Source organism: Callithrix jacchus, chromosome 6 (assembly GCF_049354715.1).
Source record: "Callithrix jacchus isolate 240 chromosome 6, calJac240_pri, whole genome shotgun sequence".
In the NCBI taxonomy this organism is placed as follows: Eukaryota; Metazoa; Chordata; class Mammalia; order Primates; family Cebidae; genus Callithrix; species Callithrix jacchus.
The window spans coordinates 36,677,871-36,690,540 of record NC_133507.1 but is presented as its reverse complement, the minus strand read 5'-3'; the positions used below and the strand labels follow the sequence as shown (position 1 = coordinate 36,690,540).

General features: G+C 37.6%; 1 protein-coding gene across 3 annotated transcripts in view; it reads right to left on the bottom strand.

Annotated features, from left to right (window-relative positions):
- The window catches only part of WDR33 (WD repeat domain 33), a 110,144-nt gene that overhangs the window by 26,120 nt on the left and 71,354 nt on the right, over positions 1-12,670 (bottom strand). The window contains exon 8 of one of the 3 annotated variants that reach the window (XM_035304140.3): positions 5,478-7,520. The exons of the other annotated variants lie outside the window; for them this stretch is intronic. Coding sequence (XP_035160031.1) covers positions 7,486-7,520 — 35 coding nt within the window. The 3' untranslated portion in view covers positions 5,478-7,485. Of the gene's footprint in view, positions 1-5,477; positions 7,521-12,670 lie in introns of those variants that run through there. 3 annotated transcript variants of the gene reach the window in all.

Below are 12,670 nucleotides of genomic sequence, written 5' to 3'. Positions count from 1 at the left end.
ACCCAGGAGGTGGAGGTTACGGTGAGCCGAGATCGTACCATTGCACTCCAGCCTGGGTAACAAGAGCAAAACTCCATCTCAAAAAAAAAAAAAAAAAAAAATTTACTAAACTTACTACATAACAGTGGATTACCTCTGGAAAGTGAGTGTGAAATCTTTACAAACAGCATACATTAAAAGATTTATTTTATTTATTTTACTTTTTGAGACAAAGTCTTACTCTCTCACCAGGCTGGAGTGCAGTGGTGCAATCTTGGCTCACTGCAACCACTGCCTCCTGGGTTGGAGCAATTCTCCTGCCTCAGCCTCCCAAGTAGCTGGGATTACACGTGTGTACCACCATGTCTGGCTAATTTTTGTATTATTAGTAGAGATGGGGTTTCGCCATGTTGGCCAGGCTGGTCTTGAAATCCTGACCTCAGGTGATCCACCCACCTCGGCCTCCCAGGGTGCTGGTACTACAGGTGTGAGCCACTGCATTCAGCCTAGAATGTTTTAATGTAAGGAGAAAAATAAATAGATTAATCTGGAATAGAAGAAAATTGACATGCAATTGCTTCCTTCTTCAGGGAAAAGTGGCTGAATTTCTAGTGAAGTGAAAAAAAATTCAAATGATAAAATTCTACCCTCACATGTCAATGTTAATATTTAGATTAAGAGGAATAAGACCAGTAGAGTTTTATCCTAATAATTTAAGTGGATTAAAAAAAAACCTTTGATATGTAAAAGATGGCATTTGAAGTCTTATTAATAATAGCAAAAATATTGGAAACAAATTTTAGAGTGAAATTATTAAACAAACTTCACCACAGCCAAAAACTATTAAAATAAAGATTTCCAAAACAAAAAAAGTTCATGAAATAATGTGAACGAAAAAGCAAGCAAAACAACACACAAATTATACATGCACATACATATTTTTATAATCATCTTAACATAACCTATGTATGTACATTTTGTACATGTACATTTTGTTCAGGAACATTTTGGTATGATTACCAAAATGTAGATATAGATAAGCAGAATATGAAAATCATGTTGAGAATAATGGAAACAAAGATGAAATTTTTCTATCCCCATTTCCTCTAGTATAATATGGTGGTTTTAAGAAGAAACAACATGGATAATATTTTGTGTGTGTGTGAACTCTGGCATGTTTTTGTTTTTTGTATAGGTATATTTTTAATACGAAGAAAAGAAACACCACTGAATGCAAGTTACTTTGCTAGGTAATATTTTCCCATCAAATTAACGAAAATTGATCAGGCATGGTGGCACATGCCTGTAATTCCAGCACTTTGGGAGGCCAAGACAGGTGGATTGGTTGAATCCAGAAGTTTGAGACCAGCCTGGGAAACATAGTGAGACCCCTATCTTTAAAAAAATACAAAAATTAGTTGGGCATTGTGGTGCACACCTATAGTCCCAGTTGTTCAGGAAGCAAAGGTGGGAGGATCGCCTGAGCCCAGGGAGGCGGAGGTTGCAGTAAGCCAAGATCGTAACACTGCACTCCAGCCTGGGCAACAGAGCAAGACCCTGCCTCAAAAAAAAAGGAAAGCAAAAATTAAATTTGTTGGCACTCAATACTAATGAGAGAGAGAGTAATAGGCAGTCTCATGTGTAATTGGTTGGGAAGCAAATTAGGACTATTTTTGGGCAAGGCCATATGGCCATCTCTATCACAATCTTAAAGGTACATAACCATTGATTCTATCAATCCTCTGGTAGGAATTTACCCTATGACTGCAAAAGCACACCAAAATTTATGTACAAAGATATTTACTGCACCTTGTTTGAATTGCCAAAACTGGAAATAACCTAAACATGAATCAAGGAGAGGTTATTTAGGAAAATTAAGGTAAAGACATATAACTGAATACAATCTAGCTCTTAAAACTGAGGCAGAAATATGAACCTTTTAGGGGTGTTGGAAATGTTGTTATTTAGATTATAGTATAATTACTTGTCAAATTTTATAGGATTATACACCTAAAAAGGGCAATGTTACCTTATGTAAATTATACCTCAGGGCCAGGCACAGTGCTCACACCTATAATCCCAGTACTTTGGGATGCTGAGGCTGGAGAAGTGCTTGAGCCCAGGAGGTACAGACCAGCCTGGGTAATACAGTGAGACTCTGTCTCTACAAGAAAAACTTAAAAATTAGCTGAATATGGTGGTGCAAACCTGTGCTCCCAGCTTCTCAGGTGGCTGATGTGGGAGCACTGCTTGAGCCTGGGAGGTCAGAGCTGCAGTGAGTTGTGACTGTGCAGCTGGACTGCATTCCAGCCTGGGTGACAGAGGGAGATCTTGTCTCAAAAATAAGATAAAATAAAATAAACAACATATATACAACACACACACACACCCTCAGTAAGCCTGCCTTTTTAAAATATAAGCGCAAAAACAAAGTGTAATATGGTTCCATTTGTATAAAATAAAACTTAAGCTAGTAACAGTTTTTTAGAAAGAAGAAATGGTATGGGAATAAGAAAGTGGCATTTACCCTTCTATACTCCTGAACCTTTTTATTTGAGACAGGGTCTCACTCGATTGCCTGGGTGAGTGCAGTGGGAATTTGAGCACAGGAGGTGGAGGCTGTAGTGAACTGTGATTGTTTGAGCCAGGCTTCCCAGTAGCTGGGACTACAGGCATGCACTACCATGTGTGGCTAATCTTTTTATTTTTTGTAGAAATGGAGTCTCCCTGTTGTCCAGGCTGGTCAAATACTTCTTAACATGTGCTTTTATAATTTCATTTAATGGCACCTACTTTTGGTGTCCCTCTATTCAAAACTCAAGGGAATGATTGATATCAATTAATGCCTTCATTTGCCAGTAGAACAAACCAGTGCCTGTGGTCCCAGAAAATGTACCTCAGATAGTCAGCAGGGAGGTTTTCACTGATAGCTCTCACACATGGTATGGATGCATTAAGTTTGAGGATATTGTGGGTTCTGTAAAGTGGCAAACCATAAATAAAAATTTAATCTCAATTATTATTTCATAGAAAAATCATTAAGTGCCAAACACGTGGTTTATTAATTCCAAATATATGCGTAAAGAATGCCGCTACACTAAATTTGATGATTTCATTTCTGAGGTACAGAATTTCAGGATACAATCATTCCAGGCTCTTTGTGATTCCCCAAATGTGAAAATTCCAAGAATGTAGTATTTGTAATACTGAAAGAATTAATGTGGACTGAATGGAAAATTCACCCAGGTAACAAGAGTTTTTGTAGCCTAGTTCCTAGACGTTATAGTACTACAAACATCTCCCTAAAGGCTCAAGATTTTAGTACTAAAAATTTCTTGCTGATGAAAGACTAAGCATTTTTTCAAATAATTAAACTTCTCAGAATCAAGCCCCTTTAAAAATAGAAGAAAAGAAAGAAAGGGAAAAAAAAGGGAAGATAAAATTCTGAACAGCACCAAATCTGCTTCAGGCACTACAAAGTCCACCACAGGCACAAAGTGTGGCCCTGCAGGGGACTGACAGGAGTCTACAGGTAGAGTGCGGTGGGTGTGCACAATCCTCACTAGGATGGCGGAGCTCAAAGAAGCCAGTGACATGGGCACATGTAAGATTCAGCAGTAAGACTTGGAGGTACAACTGCAAAATTCTATAATTAAGATTCCAGTTGTAGATCACTATATAAAGAAAAGACCATTATAAATCTGTGTGGTATTCCCTCAGGAGGCAAATACCTAAGAACTTAACCTGCATTGTACCATACGGCACCTTTTAGCCATATGTGACTGTGTAAATTCGTTTTAGAGTTAAAATTTTTGTTTCTAAGTCGTATCAGTGACATTTCAAGTACGCGATAGTCACATATGACTAGCAGCTAGAATATCAGACTGGAGAGATACAGAATACTTCCATCATCGCACACAAGAAAAAAACCCTATTGGACAATAACTGGCCTTTAAAAACTGTCCCTTCAAATTTCCACAATCTTATTTTATCTCAGTTGTACAATAAACAGCAACAACAAAAAATTATCTTTAAATGATATTGGAGTTTGGGAAGACCTGCAAAACTATCCAGACCTCTAACTCTGCAGATGAAAACACAAGCTGGAAAGGATTAAGGCAGTGGTGGGAGGGGGCCAGACTGTCTTCCTCCTCATCCAATCCTATCTTCACCTCACTAAATATAACATCCAAATGAAGTGGATAGTCCCTTTTGTTCCAATCACAAATCAACTTTCACTTTCTCAACTGTAACTGAAGAGCTTGTACACAACAACTTCTGTACTCCTTTCCACCTTAGAACTATACAAGAAAATAATTTAGGGATAAATACATAATGATTTTGACTATTTAATAAGTAAACATTGTTTCTGAAGACCAGAGTCTTGTTCAGAATAAAGGAAAGTGGCAACCATAACCTATCTCCATCAAAAGATATTCCACATATTGAGTTACTTTTAGATAGTAAGCATTCAGAACAATGAGTGTGCATCATTTCTTAGCTATCTAGCAAAGCATTCCCTCAGGGTCCTAGCTAAATGACCAATGACAGAATTAGCATCTCCTGGAGACAGGTGACCTGTATCTAATATGCCAGAAATGTTAACTTACTACTTTATAATAATTATTTGCAGAAAGCGACCATTAATGCATTAAAATGTACAGAAAACAGGAAGTAAACTATTTCACGGATTCTACTTGTTCATTCCTTCATATATTTATGTACTCTTCCACTCATTCATTAATTCAAAATAAATGTGCATGATGCCATTTATTGAGTTTCTATTATAGGTGCTCAACCTCTCAAATATGTGGTCACCAAACAAAATGAGGCCTGAATATCGGAGGAGTATTTGTAGGGTTACATAGTGCTAGAACAATAGCTTTTTAAGAAATACTTAGAATAAAAGTCTTTTGAAACACGATTGAAATTAAGCTTTGAAAAAACACTAATGCATTTTTAAAGACCTTTCTCCACAAAATAAAAACAAAAAACTCTCTCTCCCTTTTAAAATATGCTATGTAATCACCCTTGAAATAGCAAGGTATAGAATGCAAACAAGATAATTTTCCTAATGAAAAAATGCTTAATGTGTTAAAAAGAAAAAGAAATTCTAGAAATAAAATGCTAAGAATAACATGATAAATGGTTTAGGCATTAGATACTTCGTGAACATACATTCTAGACTTGCTTTGTAGACAGGGAAGCCTTGTTGTTCATTATTTCCTATCCCAGAACTATAAAGTGCAGTGCAGTGAAGGCTAGAACCAGTAAGGGCAAAAGGTAGGTTTTGTTTACTATTCCCTTAAAGGAGGTTCCCTGGCTTCTGTGAAACTGGATGTAAACGTTGTGCCCTGTGCATTTTTCTCAGGTCCTGACCCCTCCACCTCACGGAAGCTAAGGAACCTGTCACCCCAAACAGGTAAATAACCCTGTCTTGAGAGAGTCCATAGGATCCCAAAGCTCGGTGAACAGTCTGAAAACCAATACATAATAAGTTTTATTTGAAGGTCAGAAATAGTGTTCATGTTCCCATTTTATTTTTCCTGGATCAGGCCATTTTATGAACAAATCTTAAGAAAAATTTCTTTTATACAAAACTTACAAAAAGCACCAAGATTCTCTAATACAGGAAGAAAAAAGGCAAACAAAGAATTCAAGTACCATCTTGTACAACATTAACAGAACTCTTACTCAACAAAATGTGTTAAACATTAACAGCAAACTCAGGCGACTTCCAGCCACAGGAACATAAAATGTAACAGATCAGTTTAAGGCAAAGGGTATATGAGTACCCATGGTCCATAGCCAGACAATCCAGTTGGACAGAGGATTTAAGATTTTAAAAAAGCATACGTAATCTGTGTAGGTCAAGGAATAAGCAATTTATTAGCATTTTAACCTCCTTTAATGCAAAATGATTTTCACCACGACCCAACAGTCAACAGCAACTTGGAGTGATTACTATTAGTCATCTTTGTTGTCCAAATCTAGAAAGTTACATCAGTGAAAAACTATAGAATTAAATGGGAAGTTAATTCCGGAAAGTGGGTATGTCTAAGCAGGGCAGTGTTTTCACAACGTATGTTTCAAGCAACAGTGCATAGAATCACAGGTGAAGGGGTTCGGCAAAGAAGCTGAGCAATGCTGAATTTTAAAATAAGTTTCTTTCCCAGTCTGAGAGCCTTCAGTCCCTTCAATATGTCCATTATTACAAATCTGTGGGAGAATTTGGTCACAAGTCTTCTTTTCTCAGAGTTCTTTCAAGTCCGCCAGAAGGCTGATTTTGGAAATGTGAAACACTAGTTTCCTACATTTGTCTGGCAATGATAAACCTAAATTCAGGAGAGTGGACACCTCTGGGGGAGGAGGAGGAGACTAGGGAAGGGCATGTAAAGGGGCCTTTAACCTTTCATCTGTAATGTGTGTTTCCTCACTGAAAATTCAGAAATGAGTGTGGCAAAATATAAGGATTTGATGAGAACAGAGTGGTAGCATGTAAGTGTTTTTCAAGTTATAAAAAATTTTGAAATGTATAGTGTCAGGAGCAACCAATACACAAACATAAAACAGCAAGCTCAAATGGATAGTGGTAGATGCACCATCCATCTGCCAGTCTCTATTTAAGTCACATATTTACCTTGCATATGCAAGTAAAATGGTTTCTATTGATTTGTAACAACTTGTATTTACATGGAAGACCAACAAAGACTAACCTAAAAGAAACGGTCAAGTTGGTTAGAAATTGAAATTAGGTATACAACTCATAAGATTAGTGCCATGTAACTACTTAAGTACTTCTGGCATCAAAGTGAGCAAATTCTTACGACTCTATGGTAAAATATGTAACTGTTGGGTCAAATAAAAAGATATACAGGTATAAGTTTTGCTGAAACTTACATATCAGGCTGCTGTTAAACTCTTAGAATAATGTGAGGAAGGGTATAAAGGGGAAGTGCACAATTTCCATTTGAGTCAAGTTTAAAGGCTGTATTTAGAAAAATCTTGAGGATAAGGAAATGTAGAAAAGCAGGTAATCGATATATTTCCAAAACACTGCCTGAGGGTGTAAAAAATGTGTGTCAATCTTCTATATTCTTCAGTTATAATAACCAGATAGAAGTAATTTTGCAGTGTGTTTTTGTGCTAACCAGCAAATTCTCCTTTTTAATTTATGTTTTTTAAAGGCTACTTTGCAGAGTATTCATCAAAGATGCTTAAAGGAATGGAGCAACCAAATATTTTTCAACCTCATTTCTGTTGTATTCGTTCAATTCCTTGATGTTCACATCAATATCATATAGAGAACTTCAGCCATTTGTCTGAGACAGGAGATACCAGTGTTCCATGTGCAGAAACCAGCAGCAAAGTCCATTGTAAGAAAAAGCACTCTGAGGTATGCGTGTATACATATGTGTGTATGTTCAGGCACAAGTAATTCAACAGTCACAGGTTCTCTAGTAAATATTTCTGCAGATATTCATAATTCAGTAGCAATATATACAGTCAAGGAAAGCAGCATATAGTCATCACTTGAAAAACTAGAAAAATGCAAAAAGAAAAGACATTCAAAAGACTGATGGGAGTTTGGCAATACCAAGACTATCAAAAAGGCCAGCACCTATGCTACATTAATAATAGAGGTATTAGTGCCAGCAGACAACCCAGACCAAGAATAAAGAGAAGCCAAGACTGACGGCCCTAGTAAAGAAGAAAACACAGAAACAAGAACAGAAACAAAAGATGTTTTAAGTGATACTTATGGAGCACTTCCACAGTAGGCAGTCCTTCTGAAAGCAAGGTAAAGAGGTAAACAAGTTCACTTTCAGTTGGCCAGATTAAGGATACAGTTCTTTTTGAGAGTTTAGAAACATAAAAGCAACAAATAATCCTTGTCAAAGCAGAAGGGTAGTGATCCCACAGCCATCCAGAGCATCAACTGTACTTTGAATCTGTGTTTTGCCAGAATCTTCTTGGGCGTATTCACACACTGTTGGTAAATGAGCCTCCCTAAACCTTGTCCACCTACTCCCCTCTTGGGAGAAAAGGAAGTAACAATAGCAGTGATGAAAACCTATCTCTATCAAAACAAGAAGAGTACATGAACTCTTAAATACTGTGGAGGCAGGTATCTATCTATCATATGAGCCCTAGCAGACTGCATAATTTCCAGCTAAAACTAAGATTTTTCTATTAATGAGTAATCGGAGATAACACATGCTCCAACTGGATCTTGACAAACATCTCCATTTCTGCTTCAAAGAAAAATGTAATCTGAGAAAACTTCCAACTGGGAGCTGGTTATGTTAAAAAATTCCCACCATAATAAAAATTCCCATAAAATATCCATTTAGTCCCTACTGATATAAGCAAATAACAATAAACAAGTAAGTGGGCCAGGCACAGTGGCTCATGCCTGCAATCCCAGTGCTTTGGGAGGCTGAGGCAGGTGGATCACCTGAGGTCAGGAGTTCAAGACCAGCCCAGCCAACATGGGAAAACCCTGTCTCTACTAAAAATACAAAAATTAGCTGGGTGTAGTGGCATGCACGTGTAATCCTAGCTACCCAGGAGGCAGAGGCAGGAGAATTGCTGGAACCTGGGGCGGGGCAGAGGCTGCAGTGAGCCGAGATTGTGCCACTGTACTCCAGCCTGGGTGACAGAGTAAGACTGTGTCAAAAAATAAATAAATAAAATATAAATAAATGGAGAACAGTCAAGTCTCCCATGCATAAGAATTCCATATAATTTACACAGTTATGCCACCTGAAAAGAGGGGTGTAACACTCCACTCCTTAAGTGTGGGCTATATATTAATATCATGACTTTATTCCAGAGTACAGCATGAAAAGAGGGAAACAAGAGTAGCTGTTGTTGAAGAAATTTGACAAACTCTATTCTCTAGCAGATGATCAAGATCAACATCAAGTCATAGATAGTATACACCCATGACATGGTATGATGAAAATGGCACTTTACCTCTGTGATCTTCCTCTCAAAACCGACAATCCCCAGGCTACTCACGAGAAAAATGGTAGATAAATCCCAACTGAGGGGCATTCTGCAATATACTATAGCACTTCTCATCAACACACTAGCTGCAAGAAGAGAGTGGGGCTACTCAGGGCATACTGCCTATGGGTTGACTAGTCCTGCTCTGCAAGCAGTCACTCTGTAAATAATTTTCTTGATTAAAAAGAAGAGGAGAAGGGAATATAATCTTCAAAGTGCTGAAATGGGAGGAAAAGATTTGAATCAAGCATTAAAAATCTAACCAGTCCCGTTATAATGTAAACATGAGCCAGGCTCGGTGGCTCTTGCCTACAATCCCAACACTTTGGGAGGTCAAGGTGGGCAGATCACAAGGTCAGGAGTTTGAGACCAGCCTCCTGACCAACATGGTGAAACCCTATCTCTAATAACTTTTTTTAAAAAATGTAAACACGAAATAAAAGACACATAAGAACCTTAAAAATTTTTGCCCACAGATCTCAGAAAAAAGATCTTACCATTCCAGAAATATGAAAAATCAAGGAATACATATTAGGAAAATCCAAACCAGTTCAAATTAAACTTAACATATCTTAACAATACCAGTATCTCCTTGTGAAGGTGTTTAAAATCTGCCATGTTCTTGTTCTTTATTGAATGAATGAGAAAATGATGAGAGAGCAAAAAAAAAAAAAAAAAAAAAAAAAAATAGACCTATATACACATCATTTAAAATCTAAAACTATGTTATTCAGGAAAACAGACTAATGGTTTATTCCACTTTCCTCTATGAGCCAGGACCAAGAGTAAATCACAAAAATTCTCATTTCCACTTTCTACTATAATTTTCCCCCTTAAGAAGAGAATAACCAAAGGATGAAAGTAGCTGTGTCCAATGAAAGCAGAAGTACAGTGTCGAGTCAGTTACATTTGGAATCAAGAAAACAGTACGTTAAATATAATTCAAATAGGTATTAGGTTCAGTGCTTATATGCTACAAAATGGCTAATAGTAAAAAATTTCTAATAAACTGGATGTGTTTAAATCTCAGATGTTACTAGTTATGTCCTTATGTCATCTACTTAACTCTTGTTAAGCCTTAATATTTACATGTATAAAATGAAGATTCTTACCAAAAATTATTGGGTTGTTTCAAGAATAAAATATATGAAGCACTTAGCTTCATGCCTAGCGTATATTTTGAACATTTAATGAATAAAAGCCTTCATTGTGATCCAATCTCTGCCCTGAAAAAGTTCACCACGCGGACAGCTATTTCCATACAGACGTATTTATCCAGTAAGAGCTATTACTACTATGAACAGAGTATGGGAAAGCAGAAAATGGTTCGATGTGAGAGCGTGTTCCCAAAGTGAAACATCTGTAAAACTGTTAAATTTCAGTTTTCAAATGACTCTGGAAAAAATAACTCTGAATTCTGATTATGAACATTCACCCCCAAATAATACACTTGATATAAATGCCATTTACCTCTCAGAACTAGAAAACTTAAAATGAGAGACCACCATTACATTCACTATGTTGAGTATGCTTTTTTTTTAAGAAAGACAATACTAAGACTTAGTATTTAAGTCAAAGTACTTAACGTAATACTCTAATGTAACTATTGATTCCACTAGACTACAACGCCGTCTCCAACACTGAGAAGATGATACCCCAATCACTTCCTTTTTACAGTTCCCTCTACATTTTCTGTGTTGTTAAAGATCATTAACTCATTTCAAAGGGGCAAAAAACCTACAGGAAAAATGCCAGGAAAGCTGTGGTGGCACATGTCTATAATCCATGCACTTTACACACACACACACACGAATTAGTAGCAGAGTGTCATGCTGCCCAATGATACACGGGCAGGGGCTGATGATGCAGGCTTGAGCCCAGGAGGTCAAGGCTGCAGTAAGCTGAGATCATGCCACCACACTCCAGCCTATGTGACAGAGTGAGACCCTGCCTTGAAAAAAGAAAAAGAGCTGGGTTCAACACAATCTTTCAATTATTTTAATTGATTACTTATCTCTAAATCCCCCAATGCCATGGATTACCTTAAGCTTCAAGTATACAATTAAAATTTCACTATGAAAGACTTACTAAGAAATGGAAAAATGATCGAAGTAAGGAGAATATAAGGACAGGTAAGAAAATTGTTTCAAGGTCACTAATGTGAAACGGGAATTGTGCTTCAGGATAAAATAATGATTTAATAATACCAAGTAAAATGAAATATGCAAGCCTCTTCCTAAATTACTTTCAAAGGTTTACAGAGGATGCACTTATTTCTCAAGACTGATATATACTGACCACAAATTTTAGAAAATTTTGAAAACACTTCAACCAAAACATGGGCATTCTCTAAAAACAGATGGGCCCTACCAGAGTAGAGAAAAATGAAACCCAAAATACACAGAAGACTATAGCTGTCAGCAACAAAGGTTGTGGCAAAGGCTCAGTGACAAAGGCTGTGATGAAATAATGAAGGTAATGACAGGAGGATTGTCCAGGTTGTCCCTCCTGACTTCCTGTTTCTGTAGAACAGCTGCTATCAGCCAGCCAAAGCAAATTACACAAAGCACATTTGTTACACAAAGCGCATTTCAGTCTGTGAGGAAACCCCAGAGTAGGATTTGAGGCTGAAAAGTAAAGCAGCACAAAGTTTGTGGAAATACCACAGGATGACCCTGAAAATGCAAAAAAGTAGGGGGTGGGGGTGCAGAATGGGAGAAGGAGAAAAAAGAGGAAAGGGGAGGGAGGGAGGAAGGAGAGTAAGACTAAGTACTCCACCTCAGAGTACAACCCACAACCCACTTACTTGACAAATGTGGCAGTGGCCTGTGCTTCTCCACTCACTTCATTAAACACACAAAAACATGCACATGTGTGTACACATGTACAAGCACACACATAGACACACAAATCCACAGTGAAGTGTTCGATCCAGGAGAGGACCTTCATAGGTAAGCAAACTTAACTGCAAAAGAATGCAAGATAGCTACTTGTACTAACCAATACAAACCACTATTCAAATATCTAGACAATCAAGGGTCGCTGGGCATTTGAGAAAAAGCAAATACCAGGAAAGACAAAGAAACAGATTATATGACTTTAGGGAAAACAAACAAGAACGAAAGATCAAACCACACATACACACAAGCATCTCAAATACTATATCCAAGGTTTTAAAGGGCATATTCCTTAAAAGCAAACCCACTACAAACAGGCCTCTTTATGAAAAACGAAAAGACCAGAGAACCACTAGAAATTCTTGAAAATTGATAAAAATAAAAATTTCGGCCCAGGCACGGTGGCTCATGCCTGTAATCCCAGCACTTTGGGAGGCTGAGGCGGGTGGATTACCTGAAGTCAGGAGTTTGAAATCAGCCTGGCCAACATGACAAAACCCTGTCTCTACTAAAAATACAAAAAATTAGCCAGGCATGATTGGCGGGCATAATGCCAGCTACTCGAGAGCCGTGAGCCAAGATTGCGCCACTGCACTCCAGCCTGGGTAACAAGAGTGAAACTCCATCTCAAAAAAATAAAAATAAATAAAAATAAAAATTTTGGCTGGCCAGTGGCTCAAGCCTGTAATCCCAGCACTTTGGGAGGCCGAGGTAGGTGAATTGCTTGAGCACAGGTAGTCTGAGAACAGCCTAGGCAACAAAAAATTAAAAATAAAATTATT